Source organism: Anabrus simplex, chromosome 2 (assembly GCF_040414725.1).
Source record: "Anabrus simplex isolate iqAnaSimp1 chromosome 2, ASM4041472v1, whole genome shotgun sequence".
In the NCBI taxonomy this organism is placed as follows: domain Eukaryota; kingdom Metazoa; phylum Arthropoda; class Insecta; order Orthoptera; family Tettigoniidae; genus Anabrus; species Anabrus simplex.
The window spans coordinates 955,778,390-955,791,816 of NC_090266.1; the positions used below are offsets into that span (position 1 = coordinate 955,778,390).

A 13,427-nucleotide genomic window follows, 5' to 3' on the forward strand; every position below is an offset into this window, starting at 1 on the left:
GCCTTTTTCCCCTGTCTATTCCAAGTAAACATTGGTTCAGAAACTTGATCTGGTGTTTCAGAGTCAGTATCTGAATCAGAAAGACAGTGAGTGAAAAAATTATTTGCTGGAATTGTTTCTTCTTCATTAGTGAGCAGTTCATGGTCATTACTGTCAGATGTCAGAATCTTCTGAATTATTATTTACTTTACTGGGAGAGAAATTTGAATCTCTTACTGAATCGTCACTTGATAGATCTGAGGAAGTCTTTTCATTCCCAGAAAGCACTGTCTGTCTGAAAGTTTATCTGTATTGTTCTTTTACTTTTACTTGTAGATGGTGTTATAGTGGTGATATAATAAAGACTCAGATTGGTCTGGTGTAGGCCTACTTGGTAAACCTGCAACGAAACGCCTTTTACATGGTGATCCTGTGGGTTTTATTGGCAGCAAGTCTTCTGCTTCTTCATCTCCTCCTTCCTCTGAATCATATGCTTGGCTCTCAATAAGAACTTCCAACAACTCTATTTCTTTGGAATCAAGTCGTTTCATGGCGTAAAAATGTGTGTTACTACCATGGCACTGTTTATTTTTAATATTATCTTAGTGCAATATTCAACTGTCTACTACTGTGGCACTATGTACAGCCTATAACACAAGTTTTGACATAAAAGTAGTAATAACACTGAATTTGTGTGTGTGTTTTTTTTAAATAGCAAAATGTAGGGGCACTTTTAGGTTAAGCCTACATGTCCAGGATATTCTACAGGAAAAACTGTGCAATAATGCCTGAAAGAACAGATATATATATTTTGACTTCTATATATAGTTGATGAATAGATACTTACACCAGAATGAAGACTTATTGCATTACCAGTTTATTACTTGCAATATGATAAAAACGGCTCAACTTCACAAAGATGCAGTTTAGTAGACTGGCAGTAGTACCAACGTGTACCAGTAACAAATGAAAGCACCAGGCGAGTTGGCCGTGCGGTTAGGGGCGCGCAGCTGTGAGCTCTCATCCGGGAGACAGTGGGTTCAAACTCCACTGTCGGCAGCCCTGAAGATGGTTTTCCATGGTTTCTCATTTTCACACCAGGCAAATGCTGGGGCTGTAACTTAAGGCCACGGCCGCTTCCTTCCCATTCCTAGGCTTTCCCTGTCCCATTGTCGCCATAAGACCTATCTGTGTTGGTGCGACGTAAAGCAAAGAACAAAAACAAATTAAAGCAGTGATAAAGCTCTTAAGTATTCTCCAGAACACCAACAGATGGCAACATTCAGCTGGACTTTATGGAGTCACTACCTGGGTGGTACAGTAGTTGTGCCAAGATCTCTAACACCAATACATGTTTTCAAAAAGTGGTACATATATGTACCAGTAACCTATAAAGAGTTAATATAAAATTTGAAAAATGCTAGTTACGATAATATTGCTCTGAACTGTCCCAAGTGAGCTTGTTCGTGTCTGAGAAGTAGATGTAAAAGAACTGGGTTTAGTAAGGAGAGCGTGTCTGTATTTGCAGATCTGGAAATTGTCCTTGTCCTCTTTAAGTTTTCATGTCTGTTCTCACTTCTTCATTCTGTTGTACACTGTCATTGTTTGTCTTAATGTATGTTAATGATGATAAAAATGATGATAATAATAATATTAATGACTTGATGGTGACTAAAATCGTATGGCCTCGCCCACCAAGTGCAAGTATTTTAATTTGGTACCATCTACCTGCCTGCTTGTCACTTTTGACATTACTTGCGGCCTACTGGATGGCAGAGTAAGCCATATCCCTCTTCGGCATCTGTGGCAGAGTTTTGATTTATTTTGCCAGTTGAATGCCAAATGTCTGCAGAGATCTTTTACATGCCATCATCGTATGCCATAGTGTTGAATGGACTTCTTTCCACCTTTCAGAAATCTGACTACCTCTACCACTGATCCAGAGACAGTTTCTACGTTACTTTTTATGAGACTTGATTAGTCACTTGGCGCCTTCCCATTACTGATTACAAATAAGATACATTTTATGTAGAGCTCTGTACTCCTTGCTGAATTTTTGACAATTAGGTAGCATTGTGGGAACTTAAAATTTTAGCATTAGTCATTATTTTTGCTTGCACAAGTACATTGTGTCCCTTGTGTTTTTTAATTGAAGTTTATAAAGACTTTGTAAATTTTATTTCTGTTTATTTTCAGGCATCGTGTGTGAAATGTGAGCACTTGAAGCAAAGCCTGCTTGCTCTTGAAGGAAGTGGATCTGCCATTTCCCCAGAGATGAACAAGGCACTTACCCAAGATAAAGTGAAGAAGGTAAGACGCGTTTTAAATCGTTTAAAACTCCATTGCTCCAGGCTGGGAATTACGAGTTGAATGTTGGTAGGCTGTGTAGTGGTGGGTTCTTGGATATGCCCAGTAATACTCTAAAATCTAAACTTGAAATTCTACTAGTTATCTCGTGTCAGATATTAGTGATCTCGTTTGCCAAGACAAACAATAGTTCATAAAGATGTTCTTCTTCCCAGTATGTTGATTAAGTACACCAGCCTTCTGTTGGTAGATTTACACACACAAACTCCTGCAGGACAAAATTCTGATGTCTCAGCTTCTCTGAAAACCATGAAAGTATTGTCATCCAATTATCTTGAAACCAGAGTGGCAGCTGGTAGTGACCAAGCAGACAGTTGTGTGGGTGGGAGGGGAGCTTGCAGGGACTACCAGCTCGGCTTTTTTTCCTAGTGACTTTACATCGCACCAACATAGATAGGTCTTAAGGCGACAATGGGATAGGTAAGTGCTAAGAGTTCGAAGGAAGCGGCCATGGGCTTAATTAAGGTACAGCTTGCCTAGCGTGAAAATGGCCACGGAAAACCATCTTCAGAGCTGCCGTCAGTGGGATTCGAGCCCACTATCTCCCGGATGCAAGCTCACAGCCGCATATCCCTAACCGCACAGCCAACTCGCTCGGTGGTTCTGGCTTTGTCTTGCAATGAAGTGTTTCATAGAGAAACACCTGTGTTCAAAGTGAAGTGAGAATAAATGCAGAATAATAGACATAATTATTCTATTCCACAGTGTTTATTTATATGTATATCCAGGAAGAGTAAATTATAAAGTGTTGGAACTTCCATAAGGCTCCATTGTCCAGAGAATTGTCATGACCGCGTGTCGCGACACGCCTCTTTCATATCTGTGCCGAGCGAACGGACTCGTGCAAGTCTCGAATCCACGACCTCCGAGAATAAAGATTGGGAGTATTGGTCTAGAACTTAAGTGAATGTATAACATTGGCAAGAAGTTACAGTGCTTTGAATGTTTGAGTTATAATTTTATTTGAGTGAAAAATCAAAATATTCAAGGCATAAGTTTTCATACCAGTCTAACACAAAGTAAAGTTTAGTGGAATTGCATGTGTAATATTGTGAAGTATCCGACAGCACAGCATCAGTGTAAAAACAGAAGCACAGTAGGAGTCCTAAGGGTATTTCAAAAAGCCAGTGGAAGGAAATATCATGTAGGCCAATGCAGTGACTTTGACACATTAGAAAAATACTTTGTTCGAGAGTGTTCCGACACTCCCCATTAGTTAGCGGGAGGAACATGTGAGCCAATCACTGTGACACAACAGATCTCTGGGAGAGTAGGGGGTGATGTTCTCAAAAACAAACTGAGGATATAGGCAGAGGTCTTAGAAGACTAAGGGGAGAATCAGGACAGAACCTGTGGGAGACGTGTGGCAGTGAGCTAGAGACCAAGTCGTGTGGCAGTGAGCTGAAGAGCAAGTCGTATGTGTCCCGGCGCCACAGGGGGAAACGGTTCAGATATTGTCAAGGAAACGCATGGCAGTGAGGGATCACTGTGTAAGACGTAGGTAGCAGGTTGCCATAGATAGACTTAGAGCTACGACGACTGTTACTTGTCGTAGCTGTGAGACTAGAAACTGGAAACTATCATTGATCCAATTGCTAGAAAGGCTCGAGTAAGGTTAGTGTGCCTTTCCTAATGACAACTTAAACTTGCAACCAGTAGTGGAGGGAGATTGGTCAAGTTGACTGACGATGGAGTTTGAAGATGCCGAGTTTGAGTTCTAGATTTGCATTTCCCATTCGAGTCATTGCGACGCCCAAGGGGACTGCTGTGTCTCAGAGAGAAGATGGAAGTAGGAGAAGAAAGAAGCCCTCAAACAAGAGCTAAGTATTCACCAAGTTTCCCAAAGCTTAGCATTTCTCAAGTAAAGAGTGCAGAGAGAAATTGGGGAGACAAGAGTCTACCTCAAACCTAAAGTTGTACTTAACTGTAAAAAGAAAGTCTTTTGTTGAATTTGTGTATGTGTTGTGTTGTGTATGTGCTGAGTTTTAAACAATACATGTGAAGGGACTTGTGTACGGAAAATTTAGTCTTGTTATTGCTTAGAGTAAGTTCCCGAAAATTCCAAAACGTTGTACTCGTACTGTCCAGTCCTTAGGATCAAGACAATGTACTGTAGTTCCATTTTTCTGCGCTGCATGCATAGTTTGGCCTGTGCGAGTAGCTGTTGAACGCACTGTTGTGTAGGCACAATGCACTGTATTAGAGGGTGAAATATTGTTTACGTGTGAATTCAGTGGTGGTATTAAGTGTAACCATAATCATGAAGACGCCAAGCTGTTTTGTGCCAGGTTGTAAGTCTGAGTGTAGTAAAGGGGATGGTAGGCACTTGTTTAGACCTATGCAAAATTGTGTGAGTGAATGGGACAGAAAAGTTCTAATGAGTTATAGACTTAACTTTGAACGATCATGTGTGCGACATACATTTTAGTGAAGACATGCTGATCAAACTGAATACCTTCAATATAGATGGAAGAACAGTGGAACTGGTTTGTAACAGGTGGAAGGTAATGGAAAATGCTGTGCCACATAATTTTCCGGGAGTAGCAAAAATTGCTCTCTACCAACCAAGAAAATAAAAACTGCTTAAGGAATTGAGGGGAGTTTGACAGAATTGAATTATACTACCACCATAATTGTGATAATTCTCAGTCACCTAACAACTTTGCAAATGAAGTGATATGACTTCGCAGAGAAGAAAAATGCTTAAAATGCATGATCATTGAAAATAGAAGTCTTGAACAGGCCAAAGAAATAGCTAAATTAAAATCTATCATACTCAAATATAATGTGGACAATTTACCAGACAAGCAAAGATTGGAAATTTGCACCATCACCAAAAATAATTTTTTTTAAATTACGTGGAGTGCATTATGAGCTAGAATTTATTTTGGAAAGTTTGCTGATAAAATCCAGAAAAGAATACCAACATTGCGAGAAGCATAAAATGCTTCCGTTGCCAACACTTTCATTATTAAGAAAATTATCTTGTGGACTGAAGTGTAACTATGGTGTAAAGCCTTGTGCTATGGAAGCTATTAGCAGTGGTATGGAGGGAAGTGATGAAGATCACTGTAAATGTGTACTTATATTTGAAGTGAAGTGAATTTAAGGGAGGGCATCTGATATAACTCTGCCATGTGCAGTTTTGATGGAATTATAAACATGGGTGAATTCACAAAACATGAGTTCTTGGTGACCACTGTTTTTCGTTGCTCTTATGTAAAATTGGGTGCAACCTATTGCATTTTTGCTGAGCAAGAATGCAACTGATGGCTGTACCATTGCAAAATTGATTTTACAGATGGTTATACAACTAGAAAACAATAATACAACAGTAGTAGCCTATATTTGTGATGTAGTATGTCCAATAAAAAGGCTTGGAAGGAACCTGGTATTTTAGGGTGGATGGGAAATTTGGAAAACGATATATTAAATCTCTGTGATACAAGTAGAAAAATCTTGACTGTGGGTGATATGTCATGAGGTCAAATGTGTGTGAAATCCTTTCAGTAAGAACAGAAAGGTAACATGCAACGGTCACACTGCAGATTATGAATATTACAGGAAGCTTTATACCACTGATATCCGTTCAAATGTTGGTAAGAGAGTTGCGTTGCATTTAACACCCATTTGCACAAATCCAAAGGTTTCTCAGAAGACGAGTGTCAAGTTGGCAACACAGCTTCTAAGTAGGTTGGTTGAAGTACGTCTGGTGTTTTATAGAGAATTTAATGTGGTTGGTTTTCAAAACAGCCAAGCTACTGAAAAGTTTACGGATGATATGAACGTTTTCGGTTGTACGAATTTGAAATTGCCGATTGAGGTTCTCCAAAGAAATGACAAATATCACAACACTTTGAAAGAGTTCCATGAAGTTATCCAATGTAGTAATAACATTTTTGCATCTATTGTGACTTTAGAATCGCTTCAAGTTTCCCTGGAGCACACTGGATTTAGCAGACTTCCTTTGATCTTCAGGATATATGTAGGTTTTAATAGCAAAATTAAACAGAGACCCTGCTGAAAGGCACTTTGATCTTACATGGGGCTTAAGCAGCGATGATCATCCCACCTCGACAGCAAAATGTGAGCATGTTGTTGACCACAAGCTGTCATCCTTTATGCAACAGATAAGATCAATGGCATGGGATGAAAGACTTAGAAGTAGGGAGGTAAAGGAAAATCTTCATGAACAGAGAAGGGACCTCGGTCTCATAGGTCGGTCCACTGTTAATAAGATGAGCAGTAAGCGGTTTTGGGGTAGGCTGGGCTCGTATGTGTGTCTGCCAGCTAAGCTAAGCTTCCATCCTGCGACAGTACTACAGAACAAGGCTGAGCTTGTTACATCACGATGGCCACGTCAAGGCTAGCAGAGCTTGGTTTCCTTTGCAGGCTCGGCTTGCTAGGGCTGGTATACTGGCCAGGCTGGCTGAGCGGCTGATAACTGGCATACTGCATTCACTAACAGTTTGCACCTTACCCTTCTGAGTTAAACAAGATATATTTGGTATTGTTTGCAAATAATGTAGTTGTAATAATAAAGATTGACGATGGCCATAAGCTTAGCATAGCATTCTAGCTCCTCATCCGAGTCCAGGTTCGATTCCCGGTACTAGATGATGGAACCAAAGGAGCACGTTTTGTATTGTTGGACTGCAGTCTCCTAAATCATCAGAGGCTTCTTCGAAAGTTTCTAGGAAGTAAATCAAGTCACTTCAGAGTTCTTTGATTGCTTCCAGTTTATTTCTCACTTTTCCTTTCTACCTTTTCCCTGCAGTTGCAGTCAATAGGACCTCGTATCATTTTATCGCACTGGTTATGTACAGCATAATCGGCTTAGTATTCCACCGTGTTTCCACATCCTGATACAGAGTACGCTTTACATGATTAACTAACCCTGCCCGTTAAAAATGGACCACAGCTTTGGGTTTCCTTAATTATGTACTGAGAATTAAGAAAATTATCTTGGAATGTTTGCTGCAAAACTGTATTTAATCAATATCCTACACCAGGTATTCTCGTAAAGCCTTCATGAACCATTAAGACCTTCCTAATATTCACATCTTGATCTGTTACAAACGTAATCCTTCGTAAATCTGGCACCTGAATTCCTAACGCAGCACATAGGATGGTAAATTCTTTCATTATGTTTTCACCAGGCATTGGAGTATTTGGGAAGAGGCAGGTTAAAAAGAACTGGTTTTTTACTGCCCACTCATTAATATAGTGAACCGTAAGGGAAATAAAATTCTAATTTTTGTAAACATCTGTCTACATGTCTGTATTTGCAGCATAAGAATACCACTGCATTGTGTCATGAATGTTCGGTTTTATAGAGCGAGGAATGTAATCAGCCACTTCATGCCTTTGCCGGAAAACAGTCTTCCAGTGCGGTAGCACCTCGGGGGCATTTACGTTACCAAGGTCATTTCATACATCAATTCTTGTGCTAAAGGGTGTAGGTATAAGCCACAAATTTTAACATAAGCCTTGGTTATTTTGTTTTATAGAGCTAGGAATAACTACTGCATGAAGCACTAATTTGACTCCCAGGAGAACTAGTGCAATAATGCCTTGCTAATGTGCTGGTGTTTGAGCTTCTCAAAAGGCACACTTATTTTGGATTGCACAAATTCTATATCTCTATATCTCTCTATCTCTCTCCAATAACAACATAAAATCATTCCTATACTTCACTCTTCCCAACACTTTCTTTCAATGCCTTCCTTTGTTTTTGATTTTACTCTTGACTTCACTTAAAATATTCATGTTCAACGAGCACCTAACCGCATTGAGTTGAACAGATGTTCTAGATTTCTCCCTAAAGTGTGCTCGTACTGACTTGACCTTGTGAACTGCTGGGCTTGCTCGCTTCTCATTGTGAACACTAGGAAGCTTGCACCGGCCAGCCTGTAATATCACATGTTTAAGCTGATGCCTGGGGATATACCTCAGCTTGAACTGGGATTGTTCTTCCCTAACAGTTCAGCTAGAGCAGGAGATAATCTCTTATATTATTTACACACACAGCAGCAAAGGAACTTGTACCTTGCAGAGAATGTGTGAATCATTAGAATGTGATTCTGAAACTGTGTCCATAGTGATAACATACTTTCCAAATTACGGGACTTCAGCAGTAGCGACTCCAAATGCCTGTCTGCTGTTACATTTTCCCAAAATTGTATTCCATTACATTAAATGCAGATTTATTTTTTGGTCAAAGGAAATATAAAGAGGCAAAGTCCAGGTCATCTTCTAAAGCAGCAAGAAAAGTATTGAAAGTTTCTTCCAATTAGATGTCGGCATTTTTGTGCGTCCTGCATTCTTACCACTTACTTCTGTAAACAGTACTTTGGTGAGTTATATAGCACTCCCAATAATTGCGTTAATGAGAATTTAAATGTACAGAAGCTCGAGCTATTTCATGTTACAATATACAGTATTGCAGTCACATTTAAGGCCAACTAACACCAGCTCCACCTTGTGGTGGTAACGTTGAACAAGAGTTCCACCACTTAATACATAATCTGCTCGTGCTGTTAGATTATTTCAAGAGATTCCCAGGTGTTAGAGTTCCAATTCACTGGACAATTCATAGATTAGTTGGTAAATTTTTTGAAAAGGGGAAATATAAATGACTAAGCAAAGAAGGCAACTTACTATAGACAAACTGGAGGATACAGTTCACAAAGAGATCAGTTCGATTCCTCAAAGTGAATTAAGAAGAGTAATAAGATGCCAGAAATGTGTCTAAAATGAAGGCAGGCAGTTCCAGAATCACCTTTAGTGACTTGGGTGAGTACTTTTGAAGTGCATTAGAATTAATCAAGCAGTCTCTCTAGCTTGCACTCATATTGCGCTGCCCACAGGAAGTGATAGCTTGCCAGGCTCGGCTATGGTTCTGCTTTGATTGGACGTCCCTGTAGTATGTGGGACCCAAAACCAGGAATGTTACTAATGTGCTGAAGGCTGTAAGAGTATATTCTAGACATTTATTTAAACGGTGACAAACTAGATGTCATTTGAGATAACATTGTTGCTTAGATCTGAGTCTATATTGTCTATATTGTTCTAGAATTGTTCTAGAATGACTGTATCAACCTCCCTTTCTGTTGTAATCCTTTACAGAGCTGTGTCTTGTCTAATTGTTTTTACATTAATTGGACCATTGCTGTCACTATTTATAATCTTGGAACCATTTAGTTTGTCACATGTATAAACATGTCGTACAAATGCTTCATTTTCATGTGAGCTGATGTTCTCACAGATGTAACAGTTGACAATTATTCTTTCGCATTCTGGGCCTGTTTAACCATGTTTGTTTTAATTTGTTCATTCAAGCTAACTAAGCCTTACTATACTGAGACCCAGTTTTTTAAACAAATGTTATCACTGCTGTTAAGGAGACTTAACACACAATTTAATCAAATGGCAATCTCACAAAGTATTGTTAATGCTAACAAAATGTTAATACTTGTGGTAAACTAACAATGCAGCAGCTCTGCATTAAACCTCTTAACAGCTGTTAACATTTCAAAATGGAAGCATGTAGGAGACGTAAGTTTGAAGCTTTACTGCTGTATGAAGACTTAATAAACTGAAGAAGGCAAAGGACGACCCATACTAAGAAAATGTGTAATTTTAGAGCTCTCAGAAGAAAGTTTTCTATAATGATACTTACAGTAATTACCAAAGCCATAATGAACAAGGTACTAGAAGAAAGTGAAAATAAGTTAGTTTCCCGCAGATTGAAATTTATCAGTTTCTCCATTGCAGCAATTGCTTATATTTCTTAGATACCTCGTGTTATACTTCACTCCTTTCATGTAATTGTAAAAGACTATGTTCAGGAGTGCAATATAGTGTGTAGAATTCTACAAAGAGTTTCTGCTGCTATTGCAGCATTGGCAAGGCATTACATTCTCTTCCCCACATTAAAAGAATGCCTGAAAAATCATTAGATGTATATAAATTGTCACATATTTCAGGTGTTGTAGGAACCTTAGTTAGCACTCTTATAAAAATATATTGAATGTTGTGATATAACAGTCCATTTTTTCATTTTTCAAGCACACTCTTATACTTTCAAATTAAATCTATAACATTTGTCCCGCATTCATTATAACAACACTTTCGTTGCCTCTTACTGCACATGTTTGAGTCTTAGCAGTCTCCGCTAAGTGTAACTTATAACAGTGTGAACCATGTGTGACAAAATACTGTATCACACCCCTAGGAACACTTTATGTAAAGAAACGAAAGATGCTCACTGCTAAATGCGTTCAGAAATCTCACGGAAACTTATTAATTTGTCTTTAACAATTGTTTGCTAACAAGTGTTGGAAATGTGTTCGTGAAACAGGGTACTGTAAACCGAAGTGTTAAATTAAGATTGTTAGTTAACATATGTTAAGTAAAATTTAACACACAGTTGAAGAAACCGGGCATGTTGGCTGTGCGGGTTAGGTTGAATAGCTGTGAACTTTCATTTGGGAGATGGTGGGTTTGAACCTCCCTGTTGATGGCTTTCCGTGGTTTCCCAAGCAAATGCTGGGGCTGTACCTTACAGCCACGAATGCTTCCTTCCCAGTCCTACACCATAGTCTCAGAAAGATCTGAGTCTGTGTGATGTTAAAAACTGTACCATAACAAAAGCTTTACTATACTAGAGTACTTTGGTGTAATACAGCTGTTATGTGTTACATATGCCTTGTGAACAACCCTAATGGAATGCAACTTACATAAGAGCAGACTATACTGAGCGAATCTCCCCTCTTGGCCAAAACACAGAGGTAACTGGGATGCTGAAGGAGGGTGGTAAGCAAAGAAGTGGTCCAGCACACTGCTACTATTTGTTAATTTCAGTTTATCAAAGATGGAGGAGAATATGCATAGTGTTGCATTGCACTTAGCAAGCAAGAGAGCTACTCACAGTTGACTATTGCAGAAGCTACTGCAGTGCTGCTCTACATTTGCTCATTGTTGCATGCAAGTACTGCCAGTCCATGCACTTACTGCAAAGTTAAACCATAAATGACACCTTCACTGTGCTCTGTGTCATCCTGGTCTAAGTAACCCACACTGTGCAGTGGAAGAGTTCCCTCTCTTCTTCCCTTTATTGTACTCTGAGCTGCTCTTCAGTTGTCTTGCATGGAATGCAGAGAATGATGAGAAGGGTCACAAATGTGGAATACGCTGGTATTCATTATGTGTACAACTTGTGTGATGGAATTGCTCTAGCAGCCGTAAGGGGGAATAAGCGTCTCTTTCAGAATAGACTGCGGTCTCTTAGACATACATTTCAGGTATACCACGATTATGTGAGAAAGCAATACAGTATGCGAGAGATCAGTAGCTGGGTATGAAAGACAGGGTGTTGAAACAAAACTACCTTCTCAACGTTGTTGTTGTTGTTGTATCTTATGGCTAGCCCGGATTCCAGTCCATTAGCTTTCTTGCGTTCCAGTATAGTTGATTGAGTTTTCCTGAAGTTCTGGCTGTGGCATAAAGTTTGTTGCAATGTAGCAGGTGTTCCTCATCCATTTTGCTTCCAGGATCATGGCAAAGTGTGCATTTTTCAGATCTCAGGATTTTGATCAGTTTCAGATGAGCTGCAAAACAGTTGTGGCCAGTGTATATTCTGAAGAAGGCTACAGCTTCTCTTCTTGGTTTTATTTTATACTGATCCCATTTAGTATCAATATCCTTCCATAATTTGGTTTCTGCTGTTTTCTTTGCCATTTCTTCATGCCTGTTTTTAATGGCATTTTTCAGAATCCTTTCTGCTGACATGAAATCAGTCTGACTGGCAGGTTGTTGTAGTGTGGTACCTGTTTTGGATAATATGTGTGCCTCTTCATTACCTATTATTCCAACATAACAATGAATGAATCCACTGAAATGAGATCTGTTTGTGGAGTCTTTGGAGGGTTTTTTATCATACATTAAAAACATTTCTTTCAGTTCTTTATCTTGAGACTTGTTTGATGGCTTGGATGGCTGCTTTTGAATCTGTAAGGATAACAAATGTTTGGTACAGTAATTGTTTCTGCCTAATAATGTTGTAGTGCAGGGGAAATTGCTTTTATCTCTGCATCAAAATGTTTGTTTTGGCCTACTGGGAAGTGGAGTTAGATGAATGTGTTCCTGCCTCAGTTCTGTTTTCCTTGTCCTGTGAGCCATCTGTATATAATTTTAGCCATTGATTAGATGGATATCTTTCTGTTGTACTGAGGGCCAGCTGTTTTAGATCATATGGTGAACAGTTTTTCTTGCAGGCCCCTTCTAGCAAAGTAAGATCTGCAGTCGCTTGCAGCTATTCAGTGGGATTGACTGGCATACAGAGTAGTTAGTTTTATTTGCAGATTGCTCTTGTTATTATATTCTTTGGTGAGACTCCAAAGGATCTGTTCAGGTTTTAAGATTGTGGCTAGTAACTGGCTTTTTGGCCCAGGTCATTTGGGATAGTCTTTGTAAGCTGAGATATGCATTGGCTGTTGTTTCAGGTCTTCTATTGGTAAGTTGTGGGTACATAACTGTAAGGCTGTTACAGGCATGGTTTTTATTGCACCTGTTAAGATTCTGACACCTCAAGGCAATCGGTATTTGATTGGGGTGCTGTAGTAAGTACTTCACTGCCATATTTTATAATAGGTTTGATGCAAGTGTTGTGCCTAGGTTCTGTTGAGTGTCTCTTGAGTGCTTCCCCAAGTAGCTCCTGCTAGTCTCTTCAGCAATTTCATCTGTTTATTATCTCCTCTACATGTTTTGTTCAGTTGAGCTTCTTGTCCATGATGATACCTAAGTACTTGGTGCTTTTACTTTTTGGAAGTTCCTGATCACTGAATTTTAGACTGAAAGTAGGGTTGTGATGTTTCGGGGAGAAAAGCTGATATACTGTTTTAGTAGTATTGATTTCCATATTGTTATTTTAAGTCCAGTTTTTGAGTTTTACAGGTGCCTGGTTCATTTTGTCTTCAAGAAGCATTTGCTGATTTGGGCTGTTTACGTGTTGTGGTCCAAATGATAACATCTACAAACAAGCTGATATTCACATCACTTACTTCCTTTATTGTTGTTGG

General features: G+C 39.2%; 1 protein-coding gene across 1 annotated transcript in view; it reads left to right on the forward strand.

The window, feature by feature from the left end:
• Window positions 1-13,427, forward strand: part of LOC136863213 (cytochrome P450 3A16) — a 193,029-nt gene that overhangs the window by 126,545 nt on the left and 53,057 nt on the right. Inside the window, exon 5 of the mRNA XM_067139583.2 lies at window positions 2,176-2,289. Coding sequence (XP_066995684.2) covers window positions 2,176-2,289 — 114 coding nt within the window. The remainder of the gene's footprint in view (window positions 1-2,175; window positions 2,290-13,427) is intronic.